General features: G+C 43.7%; 1 protein-coding gene across 11 annotated transcripts in view; it reads left to right on the forward strand.

Moving 5' to 3' along the window:
• The window catches only part of SLC25A47 (solute carrier family 25 member 47), a 42,973-nt gene extending 22,250 nt beyond the window's left edge, over window positions 1-20,723 (forward strand). For 4 of the 11 annotated variants that reach the window (XM_065595701.1, XM_005308831.5, XM_065595703.1 and 1 more), the window contains 8 exons: window positions 938-970; window positions 1,598-1,657; window positions 5,561-5,690; window positions 13,981-14,024; window positions 14,272-14,343; window positions 14,904-15,086; window positions 16,171-16,441; window positions 20,206-20,723. In XM_065595701.1, the coding sequence (XP_065451773.1) occupies window positions 5,663-5,690; window positions 13,981-14,024; window positions 14,272-14,343; window positions 14,904-15,086; window positions 16,171-16,441; window positions 20,206-20,486 (879 nt within the window). In that variant the 5' untranslated portion in view covers window positions 938-970; window positions 1,598-1,657; window positions 5,561-5,662 and the 3' untranslated portion in view covers window positions 20,487-20,723. Of the gene's footprint in view, window positions 1-937; window positions 971-1,178; window positions 1,219-1,597; window positions 1,658-5,052; window positions 5,097-5,483; window positions 5,691-13,980; window positions 14,025-14,271; window positions 14,344-14,903; window positions 15,087-16,170; window positions 16,442-20,205 lie in introns of those variants that run through there. The other 7 variants (XM_005308828.5, XM_042858710.2, XM_042858711.2 and 4 more) reach the window with 5 other exon arrangements.
• The last annotated feature ends 3,668 nt before the right edge of the window (window positions 20,724-24,391 follow it).

Here is a 24,391-nt window from a genome sequence, read left to right on the forward strand (position 1 = left end):
ATGATTCAAGAATAAGCTGCACTGTTGCAGCTCCAGTTTACACCAGTTCAGTGTGTATACACTTGGAGTTTGCACCGGCAAGCTTTGATATAGCTATGCCAGTACAAATATCTGCAGTCTGTCCCCCAGAAAGAGCTTCTTGTTGGGTAGCCATTCACAGAACTCGTTGACATTTTTCAAACACTAAAGTAATTTTCTCTAAAAATGGCTTTTTTTCTTAACTGAATTTTTTTTTTTTTGGTGGAAAATTGACGACTTTATAAAAATGTTCTTTTCTCATGATATTTGTTTTCTCAAAATGATGATAGAAAACCACTATCAAAATGGTTATCAACATTCTTTCATTTGTTCTAGCCCTAGTTTCAATAAACATTTTGATGAAAATGATTGCAAAAATATCATGACAAAAAGGCCCATTTTTCACCCTGTGAAATGAGAACAGCTTCAATATTTTTCTTTGCCAGAGGATGTTGTGAAGGCCAAGACTATAACAGGGTTCAAAACAGAACTTGATAAATTCATGGCGGATAGGTCCATCAATGGCTATTAGCCAGGATGGGCAGGGATGGTGTCCCTAGCCTCTGTTTGCCAGAAGCTGGGAATGGGTGACAGGATGGATCACTTGATGATAACCTGTTCTGTTCATTCCCTCTGGGGCACTTGGCATTGGCTACTGTCGGAAGACAGGATACTGGGCTAGGTGGACCATTGGTCTGACCCAGGGTGGCCGTTCTTATGTTTTATGTTCTTCTGTTTTCCTGAGAGGGAAAAATCACATTTTGACCATCTCTATTCACAGTTAATAAAGGTAAAAATCCTTGATTAGGCTTGTACAATTCAAGGGTGACATATTTGTTAGACCTAATATTGATGACTTTATATCTGTGAGTCAGAAAATTCCATTAGATAATATTCTCTCTCTCTTTGGTATTTCTAGATGCTGATACTGCTTTCAAAATGGTGGCAGGAGGTAAGTGACAGCTCTTTGATAGCAGGAATAGAGTGGATTTTTTCACTTGCCCCAGGCAGCTGCTTGCGAAAGAATGATGGAAGGAATGCAAATGAAGATACCCTTTACCATACTTGGAAATGTTTGATTAATCACATGGACTGTGGGTGAAGCACTGTTAATAAATCATGTAGGGTTACTAAATATAACAAGGGATGGCTACTGAATAACTCAGCACGTGTGTAGCAGTTACATTGCTACTTCCCTAGGTAATATTTTACTTTTCTCTTTGTGTTCATGCTGTACTCACATGATACTATATTGTGGAGTAAAAGTTCTTTTCAGGTTGGAAAATAATGGCCCATCTTAACAAAAATTAAAATTTGATATAAATCCTTTGAATAATCTTTAGTTCCCATCCACTCCCCACTTGCTGTAACCTATGATGCTATAATTCTACAAGGGGACATTGACAAGTATATTCATCCGAACTATGTTCTTTGAAGTGAATTTGGTGCTTGTGAAAAGGATGAGGGCCACTAAAGCCCTCAGCTTACCAGTGAACCAGGTATGCCAGAGGGAGGGGCAGTGCAATTATCCCTTCAGGCTGGGTTGCCAACAGTCCCTTATTTTTTCATTTCTGTACAGCAAGATCGGGAGTAGTTGAGTGCTGCAAAAAGCATCAAGAAATACCCCTGGCAAATGTAGGTGAGTACTTATTTATTTATTTATTGATAATAGGGATGCTAAGAAAACAGTCCCTTATTTTTGAAATACAGTGTTGGCAACCCTATGTGACCTGGTGTAATCTCTGCTAGAAATGTGTGATTCGGGTCTTGATCCGACAAAGCCCATAAGTACATGTTGACACAGCACATGCTTAAGTACTTTGCAGGATCAGGACTTTGGTTTCCATGCTCATTCAGAGGAAATCCAGCCCACTCCTCCACAGATATGGATGCCACCTGGGCATCAGAACTGGTGTAGTTCTACTGTGCGAAACATGAGCTGACCCCCTCCCACTTTGGTTTCCCCTTTCCCCTTCAGTAGGCCTGAGGTCAGTCTTCCATGTACAGCACAGAACAGTCACCATCCATTCATGGTCTGTTACTTTTCCATTCCCAACTAACCTTATTGAACCGTTTACATTGACAATGTTTAGTGTTGGCTTCTCTTATCTCACTGAACTTTGCTAGCTATGGCTAAATTTTCAGAGATTAGTTCCCTTGGCCCCACAGTGTCTGAGCACAGAAAAATTACTGGCACCAGCACCCACCTATATTAAAGCCACTCCTCTCTCTCCCCCCAAATTAAAATAATTGGAAAACAAACCAACCCAAACCCCAGAAAATATTGAAAGTGTCAACATTGATAAACAATGAACTGATGGTAAAATTCAGTTTGCATTTTCTAGTTCAGAAGGGGCACTGGAGCAAAGCTCCAGTGTTTTTCCTGATTAAGCAGCTGATATCAGTGTTGTTACCTTTGATACAGTCTATTTGATCAGCCAAAACAGTCCAGGTTTAATTTGGGTTATGTTTGTTGGTTTGGAGGACTAGATGACTCGGGATCAGAAATGAGATACAAAACTAACCCCCTCTAAGTCATAAACATGAATGTTGTCGAGATAGGAAATGACTGGCAGTTCCTGTTACCTGATGGCTCAGGGGCCTATATGAAAAGAACTGGTGGTCTCAATCCAGTTCCTACTGGACAGGTGTGCCTGTCACAGTAGAACCCACCAGCATTGCCACCTGCGCTGGCCCTTTCAGCAGAAAGGCAAAGGAATGGAGGATGGGCAACCGACGCTCTAGAGTCCTAGAGATGGTTCCTCCTAGCCCCGGTCTGAGCAGAGCAGTGAAGTGATAGGAGGAATAGTGGATATGCAGAGGGTGGCCTCTGTTGCTTCTCCTGTTTCCTCATTAATCACAGAATCCACCCCTGTGGTGACCTTTCTGGTTACTCGACAGCCAATCGTACCAAATCTCTGAGGTTTTTGAGATCATGTTACAATATGCTTTTGCAATAAGAAGACATCCCCCATTAAAACCTCCACTGACGTCTCATTTAAAATTCCTATGGTATCACTTGGACTGCTCCCTATCACTTTCCCCATAGGGAATTCCTTTTGATGGACGTGCACAATTGGTCCTGCTCTGGTGAGGTTGCCTGTGGTCAAACATTGTGTAACAGATCTCTTAGCCGGCTAGCCTAAATTCAAGCATAAGTTTTACATATGGAAATGTCAATGCACCAGTCTCTCTGGACAGACCAGTCATAAGGGATGTGATTTGGGAAGCAGAGAACAGACAAAACAGGCATATTTGGTGGAGATGTTGTGGAGTGTACTAAGCTGAGGGCCAACAGGGAGTGAGATCACAGCACAGTTTACATTGTGGTCCTAGCCTACGTGAAAAGGTCTCCAAAATAACACTGATTGGAATGCCTTAAGCTTCAATGCACTTGCAATGCCCTGTGCTTATAAATGATAGGATATTTTACAAGCACTGGTTACAAGCTGATTGCAACCCTTGTGATAAGGAGCCACATTTATCTCTAATGTAACTCCACTGACTTTTGATGAATTATACTTGGAATGAGGTTGACCCAAGTTCCTTAGCACAGATCCACCCAAACCAATGCAAACTTAATCAGTTTCTCCCCAACGTGGTCTGGATCTACCAGTGTTGTAGTTGCTGATCCTCTAAACCACTGATCCTTTAAACCCCATCCTATGATCTGCAGATTCATAGTTTATAAGTCCAGACGAGACCACTGTAATCATCTAGTTCGACCTGCATAATACTAGCATAGAACTTCTCTGAATTAATCCCTGTCTGAGCTAGAGCATAATTTTTAGAAAAGCATCCAATCTTGATTTTAAAATTGCCAGTGATGGAGAATCTACCACACCCCTTGGTAAACTGTTCCGATAGTTAATTACCCTCACCGTTAAAAAACTGTGCTTTATTTCCTCTTTGAATTAGGTCTAGCTTCAGCTTCCAGTCATTGGATCTTGTTATGCCTTGCTTTGTCTGCTAGACTGAAGAGCCCACTATAGGTGCTTATGGTCTGTGATCGAGTCACCCCTTAGACTTTGCTTTGTTAAGCTAAATATATTGAGTTCCTTTAGTCTATCACTATAAGGCAGGTTTTCCAATTCTTTAATTATCATAGTTCTTCTCTGAACCCGCTCCAGTTTATTAACAGCCTTTTTGCATTGTGGACACCAGAATTGAATGCAGTGATGTAGTGCTGTGCGTGTGCACATGTGCACAAATTAACTCAAAGCACCAGTTTCCAACAACAGAGCTGGACATTATTGCTGGCTGGAAAAAATTATTTTGAATTTTTTTGGTGGGGCAAAAAGGGGCACATTTTTACTCACACACACAAAACGACCTGCTAATCAGGGCATTATTGAGTTCCAACTGCATGTGGATGTGCCAAAATGGCACTGTCAAAAACACTGTTCCTGCAGGAGAATACATGCTGACCGTGGAGCTCCTTTAGCGCTTCGGGTCTGACACAGTTGGTGCCCCGCTAGAGTCATGACCACTGCAGTGAGCAGGAGAGCTCTTCTCCAGAGCCCCCTCAGCTGCAGCATTCCCTGCCACCCCAGCCGAACGTATAAACGCATACAGTTTACTCTAATCCCATCCTCGACTGTTGTTTTTTTCTGTGCCCTCCCAGAGTGCCCACTAGACTGAGGCTTTTTGTAGCCCCCTGTGCAGTAACTGACTAGAGGTGCTGCAGAATGCTACCCTATGAATGCTGTGGGAAGTCAGAGCACCCTTGCAGGGAGAGGAAGGACATGTGTTCTGCATGGCCAACCTTCAAAAAGTTGTCCTGCAGATGGGGCTCCCTGCTCCCCAACAGGGTGGGCAGGTTTGTGGGTGGCACCTGTGGAGCTCAGGAACTGCTTCCCTGGAGGGGCCTCCTTCCCATTCCTTCTCCCAAGAGCTCCCACGCGAGAGGTCACCTCCTGGAGCTCCAGAGTGCTCCCCTGTTCAGAGGTTGAGTTTCCTGGTGTTTATGAGCACCACTCAGCCATGGCCAATCCCTTCATATATAACTGTATCCACCTCTGCTTTTAAGACTTGGCAAGGATGAGTTGAGTGCTGTGCAAGGCTGAAGAACCAGGACCGTAAGTAGGAAGGTCAGGGTGAATGGCAAGGGAAGAGGGGGTGGCATGCTTTGCCTTTGATTGGGAAGGGAGTCTACTTTGAAATAGTGCTTGTGGGGGACTCTCCACTCCTCTGTGTGTGTGTGGATGTACCTGGGCGAGTTATGGAAAAGACCATCTCCTGCAGTTAATTAATACAACAGGGATAATGTGGCTGCTCCATGTTCTACATCATTGTTGTTTTATAAGGCCGGGTACCCAGGGATTTGCAGGGTAAAAGGCACTGGAATAGAAGTTTCAGGTCAATGTTCTGGTTCATTTCTTCATGGGATTATTTATTCACAATATTCTTGGAACCAATTCAATCTTTGTCTCTCCCTGCACATGCATAGTTCATCAAGTTTCCCCAGAGTACATAACCTCTGGAGGAAGGTGGAGTTAGCAGGGTTAGCTTTAATATATTATGAACTATATCATTTCCAAAGGACTTAAGTTGGCTTGTGCACGGAAAGGCTGAATTTTCCTCTTTGACTCCTCTACAATCCCAACGTTTGATCAGGCCAGTCAAAGCAGCAGACTCTGTGCAGATGGATTTCATTGCTGGAGCCATTGGAGGTAAATAAATAAGTAAAATGGTGTATGATGAAAGCTGTGTTTCCTATTAATTTAAAGGCAGATCCTAATGCCACAAATGGCAATGTTATAGTTGAGAGTCTTTCCGTGATTTATTGAGAAATCTCCTTTTTTTAAAAGTATTGTTACTTTAAAGAATCAGCAAACGTACAGAGCTGTTAAATGAATATAGTTAAACATATGGTTAGCTAAGGTTATTGCTCTGCAACGCCAGGTCTAATTCCAAAAGTATTAAGCAAAACAACATGAAAACCCACACGTGGCAGCAGGAGACAATAAGATGGAACAAATTGAATGCAGATACTGGCAGACACTGCTGGTATGGTACAGCCTCAGTTATCTGATATCCTAGGCAGTCAGAGTAGGAAGAACTGAGGTCATTTCCAGTACAATTAATAGTGCAGAGAAATGACTGTTTCAATTAACAAGGAGGTTTGGAGGAGTGACATTTGGATAACCTTAGGTTGATCTTTATTTGCAGTTTCATGGGTTAATACTACACAGACTTGTTGCATAGCAGAAGTTGATCTGGGAGCAAATATTTTCCAATTTTTAAAAAAGGTACCGCTTAGTTTTAGATTTTTTCGGGGTTCTTGTACATATGAAAGCTAGTTTTGTTTTAAACAATGAAATTTGGCAAGTGATCAGCAAAGAGTATGGTCTAATTACCTGGGAGATTTTGAAAGAGAAAAGCATTAAATGGCTAAGATTGATCAGAACTGGAGAAATGCAGTGTCATCTTTGCTAGAGAGGGTCAGGCAAATTTGGCATATGGCTGAGACATGCTACAAACAATTCCAACCAGGCTTCCAGATCCTCTGAACTTTGGCAGCCCTTTGCTGGTCAGTTCAGGAGAGGCTCATTGTCCATGTAGAGATTTAAATAGGAGAACATACTTAACTCTCCCTTTATGTAATAATTGGGAGGTATAGTGAGTCCTGTGGGATCCAGAATGACTGCAGGAGCAGGAGAGATGGATTTCGTCCCTTCATTGTGGTTCCCTTCCCTTCTCTGTCCTCAGTCATCTCAGACTGTGTGGGAGTTTTGGGAGCCTGGGAACTGGAGGGATATGGTTGACAATGAGAAGTTGGGGCAAGGCTATGAAAGAGATTCTTTAAACCTTGGTACTGACTGCCACATTGGGCAGCAGCTGTGCAGTAAGTGCATTTTTGGGAATGGGAATGGGAAGCACTCAGTACTTGTTGGATCCTGCCCTACTCAGATGCATCAGGGGAGAGGGACATCCCTCTGGGGTTGTAATCAGAAATACTTTTGCTTATTTTAAATGCACCACATTGCTATGAATACAGAATCCTCCTAGCTGCTACCTAAGGCAAACTGGCTGCTCTTCTATGACGTGCAATGCCTATAGAAAGCAAGCTCCTCTGAGATATTTTGTCCAGTACCTAGAGAGTTTGAATGTAAGTCAGTGGAAATTTTGTCTGTTCAAAGACGTCAGGGACTGGCCCAATGCCTATCATTACCAGTCTGATGTGGGAGATGCCATTATCTCTTTGAGGGGTGTTTTCCAGATCAAAGATTTCTTGGAGAACAGACATTTGTGGCTGACTTTCTCTGAGACTTGGAGTTGGTGTATGGCTTATGTTTGATTCTGACAAATGTTAGAGAGTTGAAGCAGGCTCGTCTTGTGTATTTTCACATTTCCAAATATGTTGCAAACCCAGATGATTTGCATCAAACAACTAAAATGGCAACACAGCGTTTCTGTTTAATTAACTGCACTCCTAAGACCTTGATGTGTTTTCGCTTTTTGGAAAAGCCTGGCTCCTACTGGAGAATAGCAAAGAGGCACAGTCCCCTTAAAATCCTGGCTGATGTCTATGGTGAAAATATTCAAGGTGATAAGTTATCTACAAGCACAAACATGCCCAGAACTGTTGTGCAGCTCCTCACACGTGCACGTGCACACACACACAACCTACTGCACAGCTCCTCCCACTGCTGTTGCTTCGGAGTGTATCGAACTAGCTCAGAATCAAGGGACGGTTTGAGTGCACAGTGACACAGTATGAGATGTGCCTGAGAGAAATCAGAGAATGCACAGTGCCTGCGCTTGTGACACCACATGTTGGCAACATGACACCAATGTAAACATGTCCACTGCTCAGAAAGATCTTCAGTAATCAGGACATGGGCTGGAGGTGCTAGAAAGCTTATCCCTTCCTTCATATATAACTGGGTCCACCTCTGCTTTCTGGCCTGCATAGTGCAGGTGCCCAGGCCAGGGTGGAGATGACCGAAAGGGCTCTTTTCTGCCTGAAGCATAGAGACCTAGTGTTCTCTTAGGCAGAAGGCAAGGTATGTCCGGCATTGCTCTGTAGCCTTCAGGGAAGTGTGACCAGTCAGCTGTGGACATGTCCTGGCTCCACTGCCAACTGCTACCATCAATAGCTAGTGCTTTATAAACCAACCACACGCTGCGCAGGGTTAGAAAAACTTCCCTTATGGGCAGGTTATTCTATAATTGTCCATTAAGGGACAATACACTGGATCAGATGAACCAGGGGTCTGACCTGGTATAGCAATTTCTGTGCTCTACTGCTCCTTTGCAGAGCAGCCATAAGGAGATCTTCAGAGCTTATCTTCCTGCCCCAGCACCCATGAGCCAGGGTGGTGGCTTCTCCCTGTGCCTTGTGCTAGCAAGGCCAGGATTTCACGTATAGCTATTGCAGTCAGTTGTGTTAATATAATTTGTCTTCCACTATGTTATTTTTTCATTGAAGATCACCTACACAGTTTGCTTCTTCTCGATCCATATCCTCACAGGACCCCTGGCTATGTTACATATCAGGAACTGCTGGCGCAGGGGAACACAAGTTGCTGTGATAACTGTGTACATCCAAAAAAAAAAAAAATCCCAGCCAAATTGGGCACAAAGACAGGGACTCAGAAGACCTGGGTTTTGTTCCTGGCTTAGCCACTAGGTGACATTAGGCAAGTCACTTCACTGCTCTGTGACTCAGTTTCCACATATGTAAAATGAGCATAGTGATACTGGTCTCCTTTGTAAAGTGCTTTGAGATCTACTGATGAAAAGCTCTATATAAGAGCTAGGTATTATTAAAACCCAGATAGGTCCTTAACTTGATTTCACTGTTTATCTTCTATTCAACCTACAGCAGCCAGGCACCACTTTACTGAACAGAGTCTTTCTATAGGTTCTGCCTCCCTTATGTGTTCTATACAGAGCTGCTCTTGTTTGGTTCTGCTGTGTAAACAGTACAGCCAGCTCATGCTATCACTGTCCAGGGCTATTTATATAAAGTGACGGAGTTCACAGCATTGCAGCTTTCACAGCCTTTGATAAACCTGACTGGACACCACTGATGTGTAAAAGCTTCATGCCTTGGGTGCTTAGTCCCTTCTCAGGAGACTAAAAAGCACACCTGGAATTTGGTAGACTTTGGGGCTCGTGGTGCAGAGAAGAGCCAAAGTGAAAAATGCCAAGGAGGGGTATCCGTGTGGCTAACTCCTCTGACGTCTTCCCCAGTCAGGGGATTCTAGCCAGAGCAGCAGTCAGTCTGGCATTGAGGAAAAGCTCCCGGCCTTGCTCAGATTTTCAACCCTGCCCAGGGATGTGGGGAATCCCTTTACTGACTCCTTTCCCCACTTGCTGGCCTCCTGGGGCAGAAGTAGATCTTCCCCCTCCCTGCCTCCAGCTGACACCATTCTCTCAGGAGGGGAGGAAGCAGAAAGAGCCCAGCAATGCAGGCATCTCCACTCTCTCCTCACCTCCTGTGACAACAGGGCGGCTCCTGGGCACAGGAATTGGGGTTGTCAATACTGGGGTGCAGTGGTGGGGCAGCCTCCCGCTCCCACGTCGCCTCCGTGATGGAGCTCAGCTCAAAATGGGACCCGTCGGACATGACATCAACCAAGGGCCCTAGGCACATGAAGAAATAGGGCCTTCTATGGCCCCCTTCATGGTGTCCCCTCTCCTGCTGCACACTTGGGATGGTGGAGGAAGGGATGGCTGCCTGGACCCCTTCTCAGGAAGAGCAAGAGAAGCAGTGACTCTCTCCTTCCTGGAGAGAAAAGCGGGGCAGCAGCAGGGCCCTACAGTAATGACTTTAGGAAGTGGGGTGTATCGGCCGGGTTCGCTGTACTCTTCTCCTGCCCTATGTGGCCCCTGGTGGAGGTGGTGTTAGTGGGGCCCTCAGAGCAGTGAGCCAGGCTGGTCAAAATTTTGCTCAGTGAGATTTTTTTTAACAAACAACCGCAAAACACTGTTACCACTGTGGTAACACTTTTTCTTGATTTTTAAACTTCCTCTGCCTCTCCGTTTCCTATTAAATGAATTAAAAAGTGAAAGTGTTTGTTTTCCCCCTACTTTCTGTCATATTCCTCCCCCTTTTTTCCATTAGGAAGGCGGGGGAGGGAAAGTAATAAAAACAAAACAAAATTGGGGTGGGGGGAGAACACACAAAGTTTGCAAGAACTTTTTTGTTTAGTTTTGAGAAATTTCATTTTGGATTATTTCTTTGTGCGATGAAAAAGGTAGAAAATGTTGAACAAACCAAACCAAAACAAACAACCCTCTCCCTCCCGACATTTCCTTCTACCCTTTTTGTGCAAACAAACACAAACCTTGAACCAGGTCTGGCAATGGGTTGTGGAGAGAACACCTCACTGAGACGCTTCGGGCAGGTCACAGCCCCGCTCAGAGGTATCTATTGTTTATTGTTAAGGCTGTCTGCAGACTCAGGTAGACATCACTGCATTGGTTATATGTCAGGGCACATTTTCAAGCTTTTCTTACCAACCCTGAGGGCTAGAAAATACTTTTTTTTTAAATGAAAGCCTAGATTCTGATGTAATTACAGAACGCCAAGAGCTCTCAGGCTAATAGTATCTATGTCTTATTCTAGCCCAGGGCAGAAGGAGTCAGGGATCAACACAATGTGTACCTAAACTTCAGCCTAATTCACAATTTATTTGCCATTGCTGCTGTTACTCAGAGGAGTGAAACAGCAGAGAGTTTATGAATGTTCCATGGCCTTGGAACAGCATGAGGGACTGCTGTGGGATGGAGGTGGAGTTAAACAGAGCTGTCTCTTGTATATCCCTAGCTCATTTGCAGGCCACTAACTCTCTCAGTCTCTCAAGCTGTTTTATCCAGAGGGACAGGTGACAGTAACAGCCCTGTAAGAGGGCCTATGTGTCTGTTTTTGCATTCTGCATATTTTAATGTGTGACAAGGCTGATTAATCCCTATCAAGATACTAAATACACCCAGTATTAACCCAAATCCAAAAGGAAGGAAGGAATGCACTGGTCCCTGCCTGTGAGCCAAGCATGTATCACAAAGTAGCAGGGAGTTCTTCCTTCTTGAACGCAGTAGGGGCAGCCGGAAGACTACGTTTTTAGCTCTGCCATGCACAAAAGAGCCCTTTCTTAAAAGGTCTTCCAAGAGCCAAAAGTGCCACCTTAAACCACTGAGAAGCTTGCAACTCACGTAAAGCCAAATCCTGCCCTCGTTTGAGGACATGCTCATGCACGGAGGGAACACTGGGTGTGGGTGAGATCTGCACAGCAGAAGGGCACAGTAACTTACTCGCTGCTATGCCCTTGGTTTCCAGGAAACCCTCCTCCCCAACTTAGTGATCTGCCCTGGGTACATTTGCAAGAGGCCCAGGCTGGAGGATCTGTCAGTGAGCAGGAGAGCCAGGCTGGGTGGGGCATGTTTTCATTCTCTGCACGCTCCACTACCTAGACTGAATACGCTCCTCTTTTTTTAAATTCCATCTTTTGCCTGTGTATTTTTCTTTTCTAGATAGTCCTTCCCCTTCCCACAATGTACTTTACATATAAAAAGTTGTTTTCTGACCTATTTGTTACTGCCTATTGAGCTTTCCTACTGCACAGATTTGATGGAGAGGCTGGCTGGACCATGCACAGAAATTAAAATAAAGGGTTTGTTTGGGTTTTTTTGGTAAGTGAGCAAGGATCATGTAAATCTTGTCCAGGATTGTCTAAGGTGCAATGCACTACAGGATTAGCTGTTGGGACCTTGGTGACTCACTCAAACAGATACTGTGTACTTCACCATGTAGCAGTGCTAGTCAGTTACCAAGATGGCAGGGCCGGCTCTGGCTGTTTTGCCGCCCGAGGCAAAAAAGCCTCTCACTGCCCCCCAGTGGGGAGCGCGGCAGGGGAGGGTGGCGAGCCTGCCGCGGCTCCGCTCTCCCCGGCGGCTGGAGCGCTGGGGGGAGGGCGGCGAGCCCGGCTGCGGCCCCGCTCTCCCCAGCCGGCCAGAATGCCGGGGGAGGGCGGCCCTGCTCTTCCTGGCTGGCCGGAGCACCGGGGGGAGGGCGGCGAGCCCAGCTGCGGCCCCGCTCTCCCTGGGTGAACACCAACCCCCTCCAGGTGCCGCCCCAAGCACATGCTTGGAGGGCTGGTGCCTGGAGCCGGCCCTGCAAGATGGCCGTGTTATTTCAGGTGAAATGTGGCTTGTGCAGTGACTACACCACCCAACACTAACTTTGTAAATGAGCTGAATTGCAAACTCCTCTTAACTGGTGAACCTCCAGGAAACAGATCAGTGTAATTTCCCAGCTCCCTGAAAGGGCTTATACAATACATTAAGACAACTAAATCTGTTTTCAAAACAAAAGGACTGGCCACTATCAATGTCCCATTGAAATGGCTCCATTGTCACTGAGACGGATTTCCTTTGAGGTCACGTGCAGTTCATGTATTAACCAGAAGTTAGCTATTCAGTCGGCTGTAAGGTCAAAAAATACTTTGCATTGATGTAGTGTCAATCAACAGAGGAGTGAGACATTTAGAACCATTGGCTGAGAAATATGGTGGACATAATGGCAGTAATGAAATTCTATTTGTTTTTGTTAAATAAAGAAACCTACATGAAAACTATGTGTCTTGTCTGCCCACCCGCCCAAATTGTGACAGCAACTTTTTCTCCTAGAATGATTGAGCTTCCATCTCTAGAGATTATTTTAAGCTCTAGAAATGTTCCTGGGTTTCTATATTTGGGGCAGACAAATCCCTGTTGAATGTTAAAAGCGATGTCTTTGCTGTCACACCATGGTAATAAAGATCAGCTGGTATCCAGACAAGCTCTGTTGACCAGCCTGACTTTGTGCATACCCCATCATTAGTCCTCCTCAGCACTGTCACAGTGGGGTGACACTTGAAGCTTGCCAAAGCTGAAACAGCAAGGGCAGTTTAGCCTAAGGTCAGCTCTGCCACGCTGATTTGCAAAGCAGCCATTGGGCTTGTGCTGTATGTTGTACACAGTGTTACTGCCCTGACATTGCATCACATCACAGTTCTAAAATCAGCTTGGCTCCTTTTCAAGGGCTGTTTCCTGGTTAAGCATTAGTCCTTTGTTTTTGTTCCTCTTTCTTTGCACTGTCGTGTATCTGTTCACTGCACATGTAAAACACACTATTGCTTTATGGGCTCGATCCTGGAAGGTACTGGGTGCCTTTAACTCCCATTGAGTAGTTTAGTCTGGGGCTTCATATGTGGCTCTTGAAGACTGCCCATAATGTGTTCCAACTTTGCCCTGTGAAGTCATAGAATGAAATCACTGGCTACCTCTGCTTAGATCAAGATGGAGTCTTGCTGGCTGGAACCTGTAGTCTGTAAACCTCAGTTAATATCTGAGTGGCTTCATTCTTTATTACTTACTACTTCTGGTACAGTAGCATCTAGAGGCTCCAGTAGGGGTTATTCAGTAACATCTAGAGGCCTACGTGTTGCCAAGGGAGCGGAAGCCACAGTGTCCTGCGTAGGAAGGCTTGGTCTTGCCCCAGAAAGCTTACACTCTAAGATGAGAAAGGACATGCAAAAAGACAGGGGACTAGGAAACGATCAACTATTTCCTTGACATCTCCTGTTAAAACTCCCGACACAACTAAAGTCCAATGTCAACAGGGCAGCCCACAGCCCATGACATTAGCACTTTGCATAGCATATTCCTAGCAACATTTGTTACTTTTTCGTTTACAATCCTGGCTTGCACTATGCTGCTGTTACCTCTGGGATGTTCCCTTTGCCACTCCAAAGCTTTCTTTTAATTTGTCTCAGCCTCTCTTTTTTTTGCATCTTGATCTTTGGCTTAAACTTTCTGGTTACCTACAAATTAGAGATATGGTATCAAAAACAACTTGTCTTTCTGGAACTGACTTTCACTGAAATTCATTTAATGACTTCCTTTGCATTAGGAAATTGGTCCTGTAATTATGTACATTCTTAACCTTGTTTAATAAAATATCTGTTTCAGGTGGCTTAAGTGTTGCTGTGGGTTATCCACTGGATACAGTAAAGGTATTTGTTTTAACTTTACTTCTAAAACTTAACTTTTTGCTCTTGCCTGTTCTTCTCCATTTGGTAAATCAGTGATATAACTGAATGCTGTAAATTTTTCTTTCAAATTCTTTATACAAAAGCGTTCTATAATTAATATCTGATAGTATCTGCTGTCTGCTTGAGAACGAGATTCTACTGCAAATAAAACGGTGTAGCATTAATGTATTCGTTAATATTTTCTGAATATGATGTCCTTTGCTTACAGGTGAGAATTCAGACGGAGAGGACCTATAATGGAATTTGGCACTGCATTCGAGAAACATACAAAGCAGAGAAAGTAAGTACATGCGTCTGACGAAGTGGGTATTCACCCTTGAAAGCTTATACTCCAATACTTCTGTTAGTCTATAAAGTGCCACAGGACTCTTTGTCGCTTTTTATAGATCCAGACTAACACGGTTACCCCTCTGATACTAAGTACATCTAGTTTAATACATTACATTTATCATAAAAGCGAGTGTAACAACCGAAACAATGATCCTGTGTACCCACTTGTTAGCAGGTGCTGAGCTGCTAAGTGTGTCATGCTGATTCATATTGCAAGCAGCCCATCAATTCCACTCTAGATAGAAGGGAGGAGAGATCTCAGAAGTAATCAAAGAGAACCTAGGGTCTGGACTGGTCAACCCTGAATGGGGACTGTACAAACAGCCAGCCCTGGGGAGAAGATTTAGGTTGAACTTTATTTTATTGTTAAATTGTTAAGAAAGCTAACTGCAGGCTGAGGGTGACTCTACAGCGAATGGATTGCGTGTTAGAGCAGATTGGATAGGGCATTTGCATAAGTACAAGCTATTTCCTTTCTAATCGATTCTTTCTCTCTCTCTTTCAAACTAGGCATGGGGATTTTACAGAGGCATGTCACTGTCAGTCTCCACAGTGTCGCTTGTTTCTTCTTTTTCATTTGGGGCATACAGAAACTTCCTTTATAACATCTGCAGATTAAGATATGGCACTTCAGACGTGAAGCCATCAAAGGTGGATATTTCTGTTGCTGGATGTGCTACTGGTGCTGTTCGGGTAGGTAAATCACAAAAAAGACCACAAAGAAAGGTCCCAGTTTTATATATGTGAGGCTGGAAAGATAGTGAATAGCTTTTGTTCAGTACTTATAGGAAGGTCATTGGAACCCCACTGTTTATAATAATCCTTTGGAATCTTGCAACAGAATTAAAAAATAAAAAAAAAGAAGAAGTTCTACTCTTCCTCTGTTGTGCCCACATGCTGGTTTGGTTTGGCTCAGTCTTGCTGGGTGTCTGACATTAATCTTCTTTTCTAAAATAAAAACAAAGTATTTAAAAAACACATCACAAATTACATGTATATGTTTCCTTGCCCCATGTAGAGGACCATTCAGTAGATAATTTTTCATAGCAGATCGCATTGTATGGAGCAACTTAATGCCCAGATTAAGTCAGGGAAATCAAATAGCAAAGATTTCTCATCTCAGTTTAATTTCTAGCATTGTTTATGACAGTGGTTCCAGCCCACTGACACATGTACTAGGACTCGTATAATGTACTGTTAGCTTAGGATTCCCTCCTTTCTTCCCTAATGGCCTGACTGCTTGTTCCTATTCTACAATACTGCGCTATGCCCCAGTGCACCACTTTTGCATGCCTCTCATTACATTAAAAAGAAGAACAGGAGTACTTGTGGCACCTTAGAGACTAACAAATTTATTAGAGCATAAGCTTTCATGGACTACAGCCCCCTTCTTAGGATGCATAGAAGAAGTGGGCTGTAGTCCACGAAAGCTTATGCTCTAATAAATTTGTTAGTCTCTAAGGTGCCACAAGTACTCCTGTTCTTCTTTTTGCGGATACAGATTAACACGGCTGCTACTCTGAAACCTCTCATTACATTGTGTGCTCCTAACTCATGCTTAGGCAGCTCCAAACTTTAGTCTTGCAGTTGCTCTATGATGATTTAGAGCATGCTCACTTGAATTGGAGGAGGATGGGCTTGGCTAGCTTTAGGCTGTAAAACTGCTACTGTTGCCTGGAAAAGTCAAGTGTGATTGATTCATTGGCTCAAGAAGGATAATGATGTTAATCCAAACACCGTGAAAGTTTAAAAGTTATACGTTCTTTTAATTTTCCAGGTGGTGCTAATATCGCCTACGGAAACAGCTAAAGTTCGAATGCAAACTCAGAAGCAATCACATTACTCAGTTACAGCTTCTCACCTCTCCAAGCCAAAGTATCAAGGACCTGTGCATTGTCTGAGGATGATAGCAAAGGAGGAAGGTTTTGGGGGTCTATACAAAGGTTGTTCTGCATTACTGTGCAGGGACTGCCACTCATTTGCAACATATTTCCTAACCTATAATATCCTGTGTGATTGGTTTACTCCAGCTGGAAAAAATAAACCAGGTATGTGGAGAAAACAGTTCAGGATTGCCTACAAAAATAGGTTCGTTTATATTGCATTAACAGGGGAGGCATATTTTGAGTATACATTCTTTTTACCTGTCTCCTGTTGTGCATTGGTTTTCAACCACAAAGCTTACAATTATTGCATTTATATAGTACCATTCATCCAAGCGGCTCCCAAAATGATTTACTTACAGAATGTACAAACTATATATAGTGAAATCTGTATGAGGTGACTATTTTAAAGTATCAACAAGTCTTTCAGTATAGTTTTGATCACCCTTTAATTAGACCCTGCAAGCTAAGTAAAGTAGGGTGGGATTCCTTGAATAAGTGTCATGTAGTGGTTACCCAAAACAGGCTTCCCAGTCAATAGGAATCACATTGCTTAAGAATAAATGCAGCTACGTCTGGGATGAAACAGGACACAGATTTAAAAATGCAAAACAATCTAATTAGAGTCATTTAGGATAAGAAGCAAAGATTGTCATATTTATTTGAAGATGCGGAGGCTATTTCATAGAATCATAGAATCATAGAATATCAGGGTTGGAAGGGACCTCAAGAGGTCATCTAGTCCAACCCCCTGCTCAAAGCAGGACCAATTCCCAACTAAATCATCCCAGCCAGGGCTTTGTCAAGCTGGGCCTTAAAAACCTCCAAGGAAGGAGACTCCACCACCTCCCTAGGTAACACATTCCAGTGCTTCACCACCCTCCTAGTGAAATAGTGTTTCCTAATATCCAACCTGGACCTCCGCCACTGCAACTTGAGACCATTGCTCCTTGTTCTGTCATCTGCCACCATGAAGAACAGCCGAGCTCCATCCTCTTTGGAACCCCCCTTCAGGTAGTTGAAGGCTGCTATCAAATCTCCCCTCATTCTTCTCTTCTGGAGACTAAACAATCCCAGTTCCCTCAGCCTCTCCTTATAAGTCATGTGCTCCAGATCCCTAATCATTTTTGTTGCCCTCCACTGGACTCTTTCCAATTTTTCCACATCCTTCTTGTAGTGTGGGGCCCAAAACTGGACACAGTATTCCAGATGAGGCCTCACCAATGTCGAATAAAGGGGAACGATCACGTTCCTCGATCTGCTGGCAATGTCCCTACTTATACAGCCCAAAATGCCATTAGCCTTCTTGGCAACAAGAGCACACTGTTGACTCATATCCAGCTTCTCATCTACTGTGACCCCTAGGTCCTTTTCTGCAGAACTGCGACCTAGCCATTCAGTCCCTAGTCTGTAGCAGTGCATGGGATTCTTCCATCCTAAGTGCAGGACTCTGCACTTGTCCTTGTTGAACCTCATCAGGTTTTTTTTGTCCCAATCCTCTAATTTGTCTAGGTCCCTCTGTATCCGATCCCTACCCTCTAGTGTATCTACCACGCCTCCTAGTTTAGTGTCATCTGCAAACTTGCTGAGAGTGCAGTCCACACCATCCTCCAGATCATTAATAAAGATATTAAACAAAACTGGCCCCAGGACCAACCCTTGGGGCACTCCGCTTGAAACCGGCTGCCAACTAGACATGGAGCCATTGATCACTACCCTTTGAGCCCGACGATCTAGCCAGCTTTCTATCCACCTTACAGTCCATTCATCCAGCCCATACATCTTTAACTTGGCGGCAAGAATACTGTGGGAGACCGTATCAAAAGCTTTGCTAAAGTCAAGGAATAACACATCCACTGCTTTCCCCTCATCCACAGAGCCAGTTATCTCATCATAGAAGGCAATTAGGTTAGTTAGGCACGACTTCCCCTTCGTGAATCCATGCTGACTGTTCCTGATCACTTTCCTCTCCTCTAAGTGTTTCATAATTGATTCCTTGAGGACCTGCTCCATGATTTTTCCAGGGACTGAGGTGAAGCTGACTGCCCTGTAGTTCCCCGGATCCTCCTTCTTCCCTTTTTCAAAGATGGGCACTACATTAGCCTTTTTCCAGTCATCTGGGACCTCCCCCGATCGCCATGAGTTTTCATAAATAATGGCTAATGGCTCTGCAATCTCATCTGCCAACTCCTTTAGCACCCTCAGATGCAGCGCATCCGGCCCCATGGACTTGTGCACGTCCAGTTTTTCTAAATATTTACTATAAGAAGAATGGAACTGAAATTTGACTAAACATGTTGGGGATAACACCCCTACTCTTAGATGATGTGCTATGCAGTTTTTAATGACTGCTAGGGATTGGAACCATCCAATTTATGGTAGCACAGTATCCTGCAGTAATACATGGGGCACTGGTTCTGTACTAAGGGGTTAATCATACGAGGTGCCAAGTGGCCTCATTTGAATAAACCCTTTAACAAAGGATTTAATTCAATCAGAGAGAGTGGCAGGTCCTCAGTCCCTTTAAGGCTTGGGGTTTTAGAGAGAGGAGGGCCAGCTAGTGCATCATATCCACAATTTCTTGCAGGCTATGAGTCTTCCTTAAGCAATCTCCCATCTGGGTTGTGTCGCACTCAACTCTGCTTGGATTGTGAAATCAGACCAACTTCATTAGACTGTAATTATTCCAAGTGTAGCAATCTCTTCCGTACACTCGGAATGCTTAGTTCTCAAGCCATGCACCTCCTCTTCAGATAGCGATGGGGAGGAATTCCAGCAAATGAGACAAAACAAGCATTCTACAGCCCGCAGCACTGCATGCGCTACATGCCCAGGCTGAAGTTTGAAAACAAAGGCCTTTGAACTATCCCAGACACAGAAACAAAAAATGTCTTAAGTTTCCTAAGAGGCAAATAACCCCAAGATGACTACAAAATGCCTCCCCCCTCTGGGTTAAGCCAATCTGCGAGAAGTTTCAGCAAAGAAGATTATTCTTGGTGAGACAGTTATATAAGCAATTGGAAACAGGTGGTGGACTCCAGCTGCAGAGGCACTGGACACCTTGGAGTGGCAGGCTCCAGGTCAGTCTTAACTATAATGTCTCAAAACCAAATATTACCTTAAACTAGGTAAGGTGCCCCGAGCCACCTGACTTGTTGCTACATGAAAAAATGAATATGCTGTGAAATTAAAAGGTAGCACATTTAAAATATTGGAAACATTGGAACTATATATAATATACATGTGGTAGATATCCTGCAGAATTTACTACTACAGGCAATACAGGATAGTAGGCTTGCTATCTAGAGTAAGAAGTTACAAGGCACAGTTTTGTTAAGAACACAACTTTGTCTTTGGGCAGGAAGGAATTCCTTTTTCTCCTTCCCAAATTGCATAAATGGTCAGGTTCATTGTAGAGTCGTTTCACTTTATTTCAGCATCAGGTCAAGCACTGGTCACAACTGGAGGCAGTATCTGAAACTTGATGGTGTATCAACAGTGCTGTTTGAATGGTTATACAGTATAAATGGACTTGCATACTGTAGTGATGGGAACAATACAACCCCCTAGATAGCCTAGAATGATCTGATATGGCAAGATAAATCCAGTGGACTGGCTGAGGTTGCTAGAACTCTAGTTGAAGTCAGTGGAAAGTCTGCATGAAGAAACTCTGATCTCACTTATCCGGTTGTAATTCTGTTGACATCAGTGGAGTTACTTCTGATTTGGACTGTTGTGAGGTCAGTCACGCTGTACAAAACTAATTTTTAGTAAAACAGTCTCTTTCTGCAGTTTTTCCTCTTTTTCTAAAACTGTTCACAGTGTTATATTTGAACGAGTAGCTGGAAAAAGTCTCTCTGGAAATGCTTACCGCTCTATCATTACCACACTCTGGTTAACTATTCCTACTATTGGTTCTCTTTTTGCAGACATACTGACTGTGCTTATTTCTGGTGGCTCTGCTGGAGTGTTTGGGTGGGCCGTAGCTACTCCTATGGATGTAATTAAATCACGGATGCAAGTAGATAACTTGGGCCAGCGCAAGTACAGAGGACTCATACACTGCATCCGAGTCAGTGTGAAAGAAGAAGGAATAAGAGTTCTTTTCAAAGGACTTGGATTAAACTGCATTCGTGCTTTTCCAGTGAACATGGTGGTGTTTGTAACATACGAAGGCGTAATGAGACTTGCAGAACATCTTATGAAGTAAAAGCATGTTACATCACTCGGTTCTAAGGTGGCTGCTTCCTTTGAGAAGACTTTTCATATAACAGAACGCTCAAACAACAGTCCACCAACAGAGGTCTTGGGTGAAATCAGTAGACTTATGGGGGAGTGAAATGCAGAATTGGAGAGAAGTGGCTGATGACTACTACATTGTGTCCATTTAGTTGTCTTGTCAAGTTGTCTCCTACTTTTGAATAAACTTGATCTAACTTGTAAAGCACCTCTCTCCACTTGGTTACCTGTTTTAGCAGAAATATCCTTACAGGCTTTGATGGACAGGCGTGGGTTTTTCTGGATCCTGCCTCAGCTCAGTAGGGTGTAACTTCTGTATTCCCATATGAATTTATTTGGTGGTGCCTCCACCCCCCTTGCTCCTTCCTGGCAGGGCAGGGTCACCAGGGCAACTTGGAAGTAAAATTCTAACCATGGGTAACCCCCACTTACTTGCCAACTCCCAAGAAATAACACAGACACAGTAATTATATTAAACAGGAAGCAAATATCACAGGGTAAAACACTACTCTCAGGGTCACCGGTGCCCACACTGATAATATCCGTCAATTTCCCCAGTCATGTGACCTGATATAGCAAATGTAAAATTAGTGTCCCGTTGGTGTACGCACTTTGTAGGGGCCGTTGACCACAATATTGTCTGAGCAGCAATTAGCAACTTGACTGATTTGGCTTAGTGCAGCTCAACAGACTCTCACTTGGGATAAGGCGGTAAGCCCCTCCACAGGTTAATAGGCAGGATTTTTCCCAACAAAGCCCTCTAAACTAGGAGTTGCCTTGAAGAAAGGGCCAAGCTGAGGGATTTTGCATCCAGAGACCAGTTCTCAGGGGGAACCCTGCATGCAGGCCCGGGACTCACCAGCTCCTCACACTGCCAATCCTGTCCTTTTTGTGTCTGGCTCCAGACTGCTCCAACGTAGCTCCTCCCGCCTCCAGGGCTCCCGGGGCAGGCATCTCCCTTCCTATTGGTCCAGCTCGTTATTCTTCCTGAGGTTGCACTTGCCAATCATTTGACTCTGCCCCCCTCCTTGCTCTCAGACACTGCCCCTCCTGCCAGCAGGCACCCTGCTGTCCTCCTCTGGCCAACAGGGGCCCTGGACGCTCAGTGTCTCTTCTCTTGCCCTCTCCCCCTCTCTGTTGCCTAGCAAAATAAAAACTGGTCTTCACTCCACATGCGTGATTAATAAAACAAACAAGCCCACTTTTGCTGTAAGTCTAACACCGTACACTGTGTATGTACCACAGATACAGGTAAATTGCAAATATACCAAGCAAAGTGTTTTTGATGTGTGAATGCTGGGATCCAGGAACTGACTGTTCTGTTTTGCTTAACGTTGCCTTGACCATGAGCTATTAATTGCAACTTTAATTATCAGAGAACTATTTCTTCTGATAAATTATCCAGGCTGAAGGCCAGTCAGCACAAGGAAGACAACACATTTGCCATGCTGATTACCAAACGTATTTTGCCAGAAACTGCAGCTTTCTGTGTAAACAAGTCTCTTTTATAATGTGAAGTTAATGGCCTTACGCTTAAAGCAGTGTTGCGGCAGAGGGGGCCAGTCTGCTCCGTATATTTTTGTCTTGCCATTTACTTCCTGTTTCTGAGGCAATGTTCTCAACTATTGCCATGTGGTTTCCAGGATGCATCACACTAAGAAGTGAAGCAATTTAGCGAGGCTAGTCACAAGGAGTATTTGTCATTCTCAGCCACCCTTCATTCTAGAGAGCCATATTTCCATTTTTGAGTTCCTCTTGTCATGCCAAACCTTCTGAGACACTGCAGCAATAGCTTTCATACCCTTAACTTCCCCCACATAGTTCATCTGTAGATAGCTCTCCAGTTTTACTGCCCTGTTATGGGGCGCTGGAGACTGACTCCGAGCTCAGGTCCACCTGGCAGTACGCGGTGAACAGAACCTCTTGGGGGAATCCTTAATTCACAGAAACTACAGAGGATCCAAACTTGGGGGCAACTTCAGGCCTTGCAGACTTTGGACAAGCAATATCTGCGAGTGACTGATCCAATCTTCACAAGAACAGGGAAAGGGGCTAAAAGAAAAGTGTGAAATGAAAGTAGATGCCCTCATTAAGTACCGGGAGCGGAAATGGAGAAATTAAACACAGACTTATGTCAACTCAATCCATATTTTTATTATACGGAGATGAACAAAATACCAGTAAGTCAAGGTAAAGTTTTCAGCTGATCATTATCTGACAAAAGCTCTCAAGGATTTCACTGAGGCTTTTGAAGACTCTGTTCTCCCCAGCCTCTGGGATTTGTTGAGTGACATTTTCCAGTGGAAATTTGAGTTTGTCAGTCTCCATTGGGAAATATTAATCATGCTGTTGCTATATATAAACTTCAGTTTTCAGAAACATACTTTTTGTAAGCAATCACTGCAGTACTTTATTAAAGCGTTATATCAGCAAACATGTTTAATTCATTCTGTTTTCACATTCTTCTAGTGCTCGCCAGCTTAAATACAAAATAATTCTGTACATCTGAGTTAAAAGTTACAGAATTGCACACTCTGTTCCCCTTTCTCCTATAGTAATGTAAGTTTATTGAAACAAATTAGGACATATAGTGCTGCACTGCTTGGGAAATCTGCACAAACACAAGAAATTTGCATTGGAAGTTCTTCAAAGAAATGAGAAAAATATCCATAATCCCATAATACTCTACAATATTGAGAGTGTGGATCAAACAGGGTTAAAGTTGGATTGTGGGAAACTAGAAAGGTCACCATTAAAAAGTCCACATTAATCAAACAGTTAACTTCTCACATACGGAGACAGTGTTTCACCTTTCTAATACAGGGTCCATACCCTCTTCAAGTATGACAGGATGGAAATCAAGTTAGTTTGCCTACAGGCTGGGAAGGACGATAGATAGAAATTATTTTAATTTTTAAATACTTGGAGGTGCTCGGATACTATGGTGATGTGATGGCCTATATAAATGGGTAGCTGTTGGTAAAGTTGACTTCAGTGTACTAAACCCAGTGAGATTTTTATCTGTGACATCAGGCCACCATATTTTAGGAGAAAAAACTAAGCACTTTGTTTTGTAGCCTGTTTTGCTAACTCTTATAACCCTAAGTCAAGCACTTAGGTTAATTATTTAGGCTTGATGCTAACTGATTACACCTCATACTTTTAGAAAAGTCTGTTACAAATACACATTTGATTTCCCCTACTTGCATTACAGCTTTATTTATTTTTATTTTCAACATCTTTACGCTTCTTAACTTTTCCTAACATAGCGATTATAGTTTGATTTTAGGCATAAACCTCCCAAGATCAGGTCAGGGGTGAACGGTAGTTTTCAGCACATAAATAATGAAGTTTAAACATGTGGTAGCAAGATCCCAACTTTAACGAGTTTCATAGTTACCTCCTGGTCCCAGGTGGACGCATGTCCACATCATACTAAAAAACCACTCAACATACTCCTGAGCAGCAGCTGCCAGTTGTGCCAAATTGTGAGACCGCAGGACCCGAGTGCATTGGCAGAATTTTGAGGATGGGAAGGGAGAAATTGTGCATTGTCTGCTAGCTCTAAGCAGGACTACTGTATTAGTCCTTCATGTTCTCATGCATTGAACTTAATGGAAGAGCTCCCATTGACTGCAGTGGGCTTTGGATCAGACTTTAAGTTAACCCATTAAACATCTCCCTCCTTTCCCACAATAAACCTCTGTGATGGAATCCCTGAGGTGCAGCCTGGGGCTGTGGGACCGCTGTGCCCCCTGAACTCTCTTCAGCCTGGGCTGTCTCTCACAATGCCTGGCTAGTGACCAGCAACAAACCCCTCCAGGCGCTGTTATCACTCAGCACAACCGCATGTGGAGACCCCACACCCAGCTAGAT

The sequence above is a fragment of the Chrysemys picta genome, chromosome 4 (assembly GCF_011386835.1).
Source record: "Chrysemys picta bellii isolate R12L10 chromosome 4, ASM1138683v2, whole genome shotgun sequence".
Taxonomy (NCBI): Eukaryota; Metazoa; Chordata; order Testudines; family Emydidae; genus Chrysemys; species Chrysemys picta.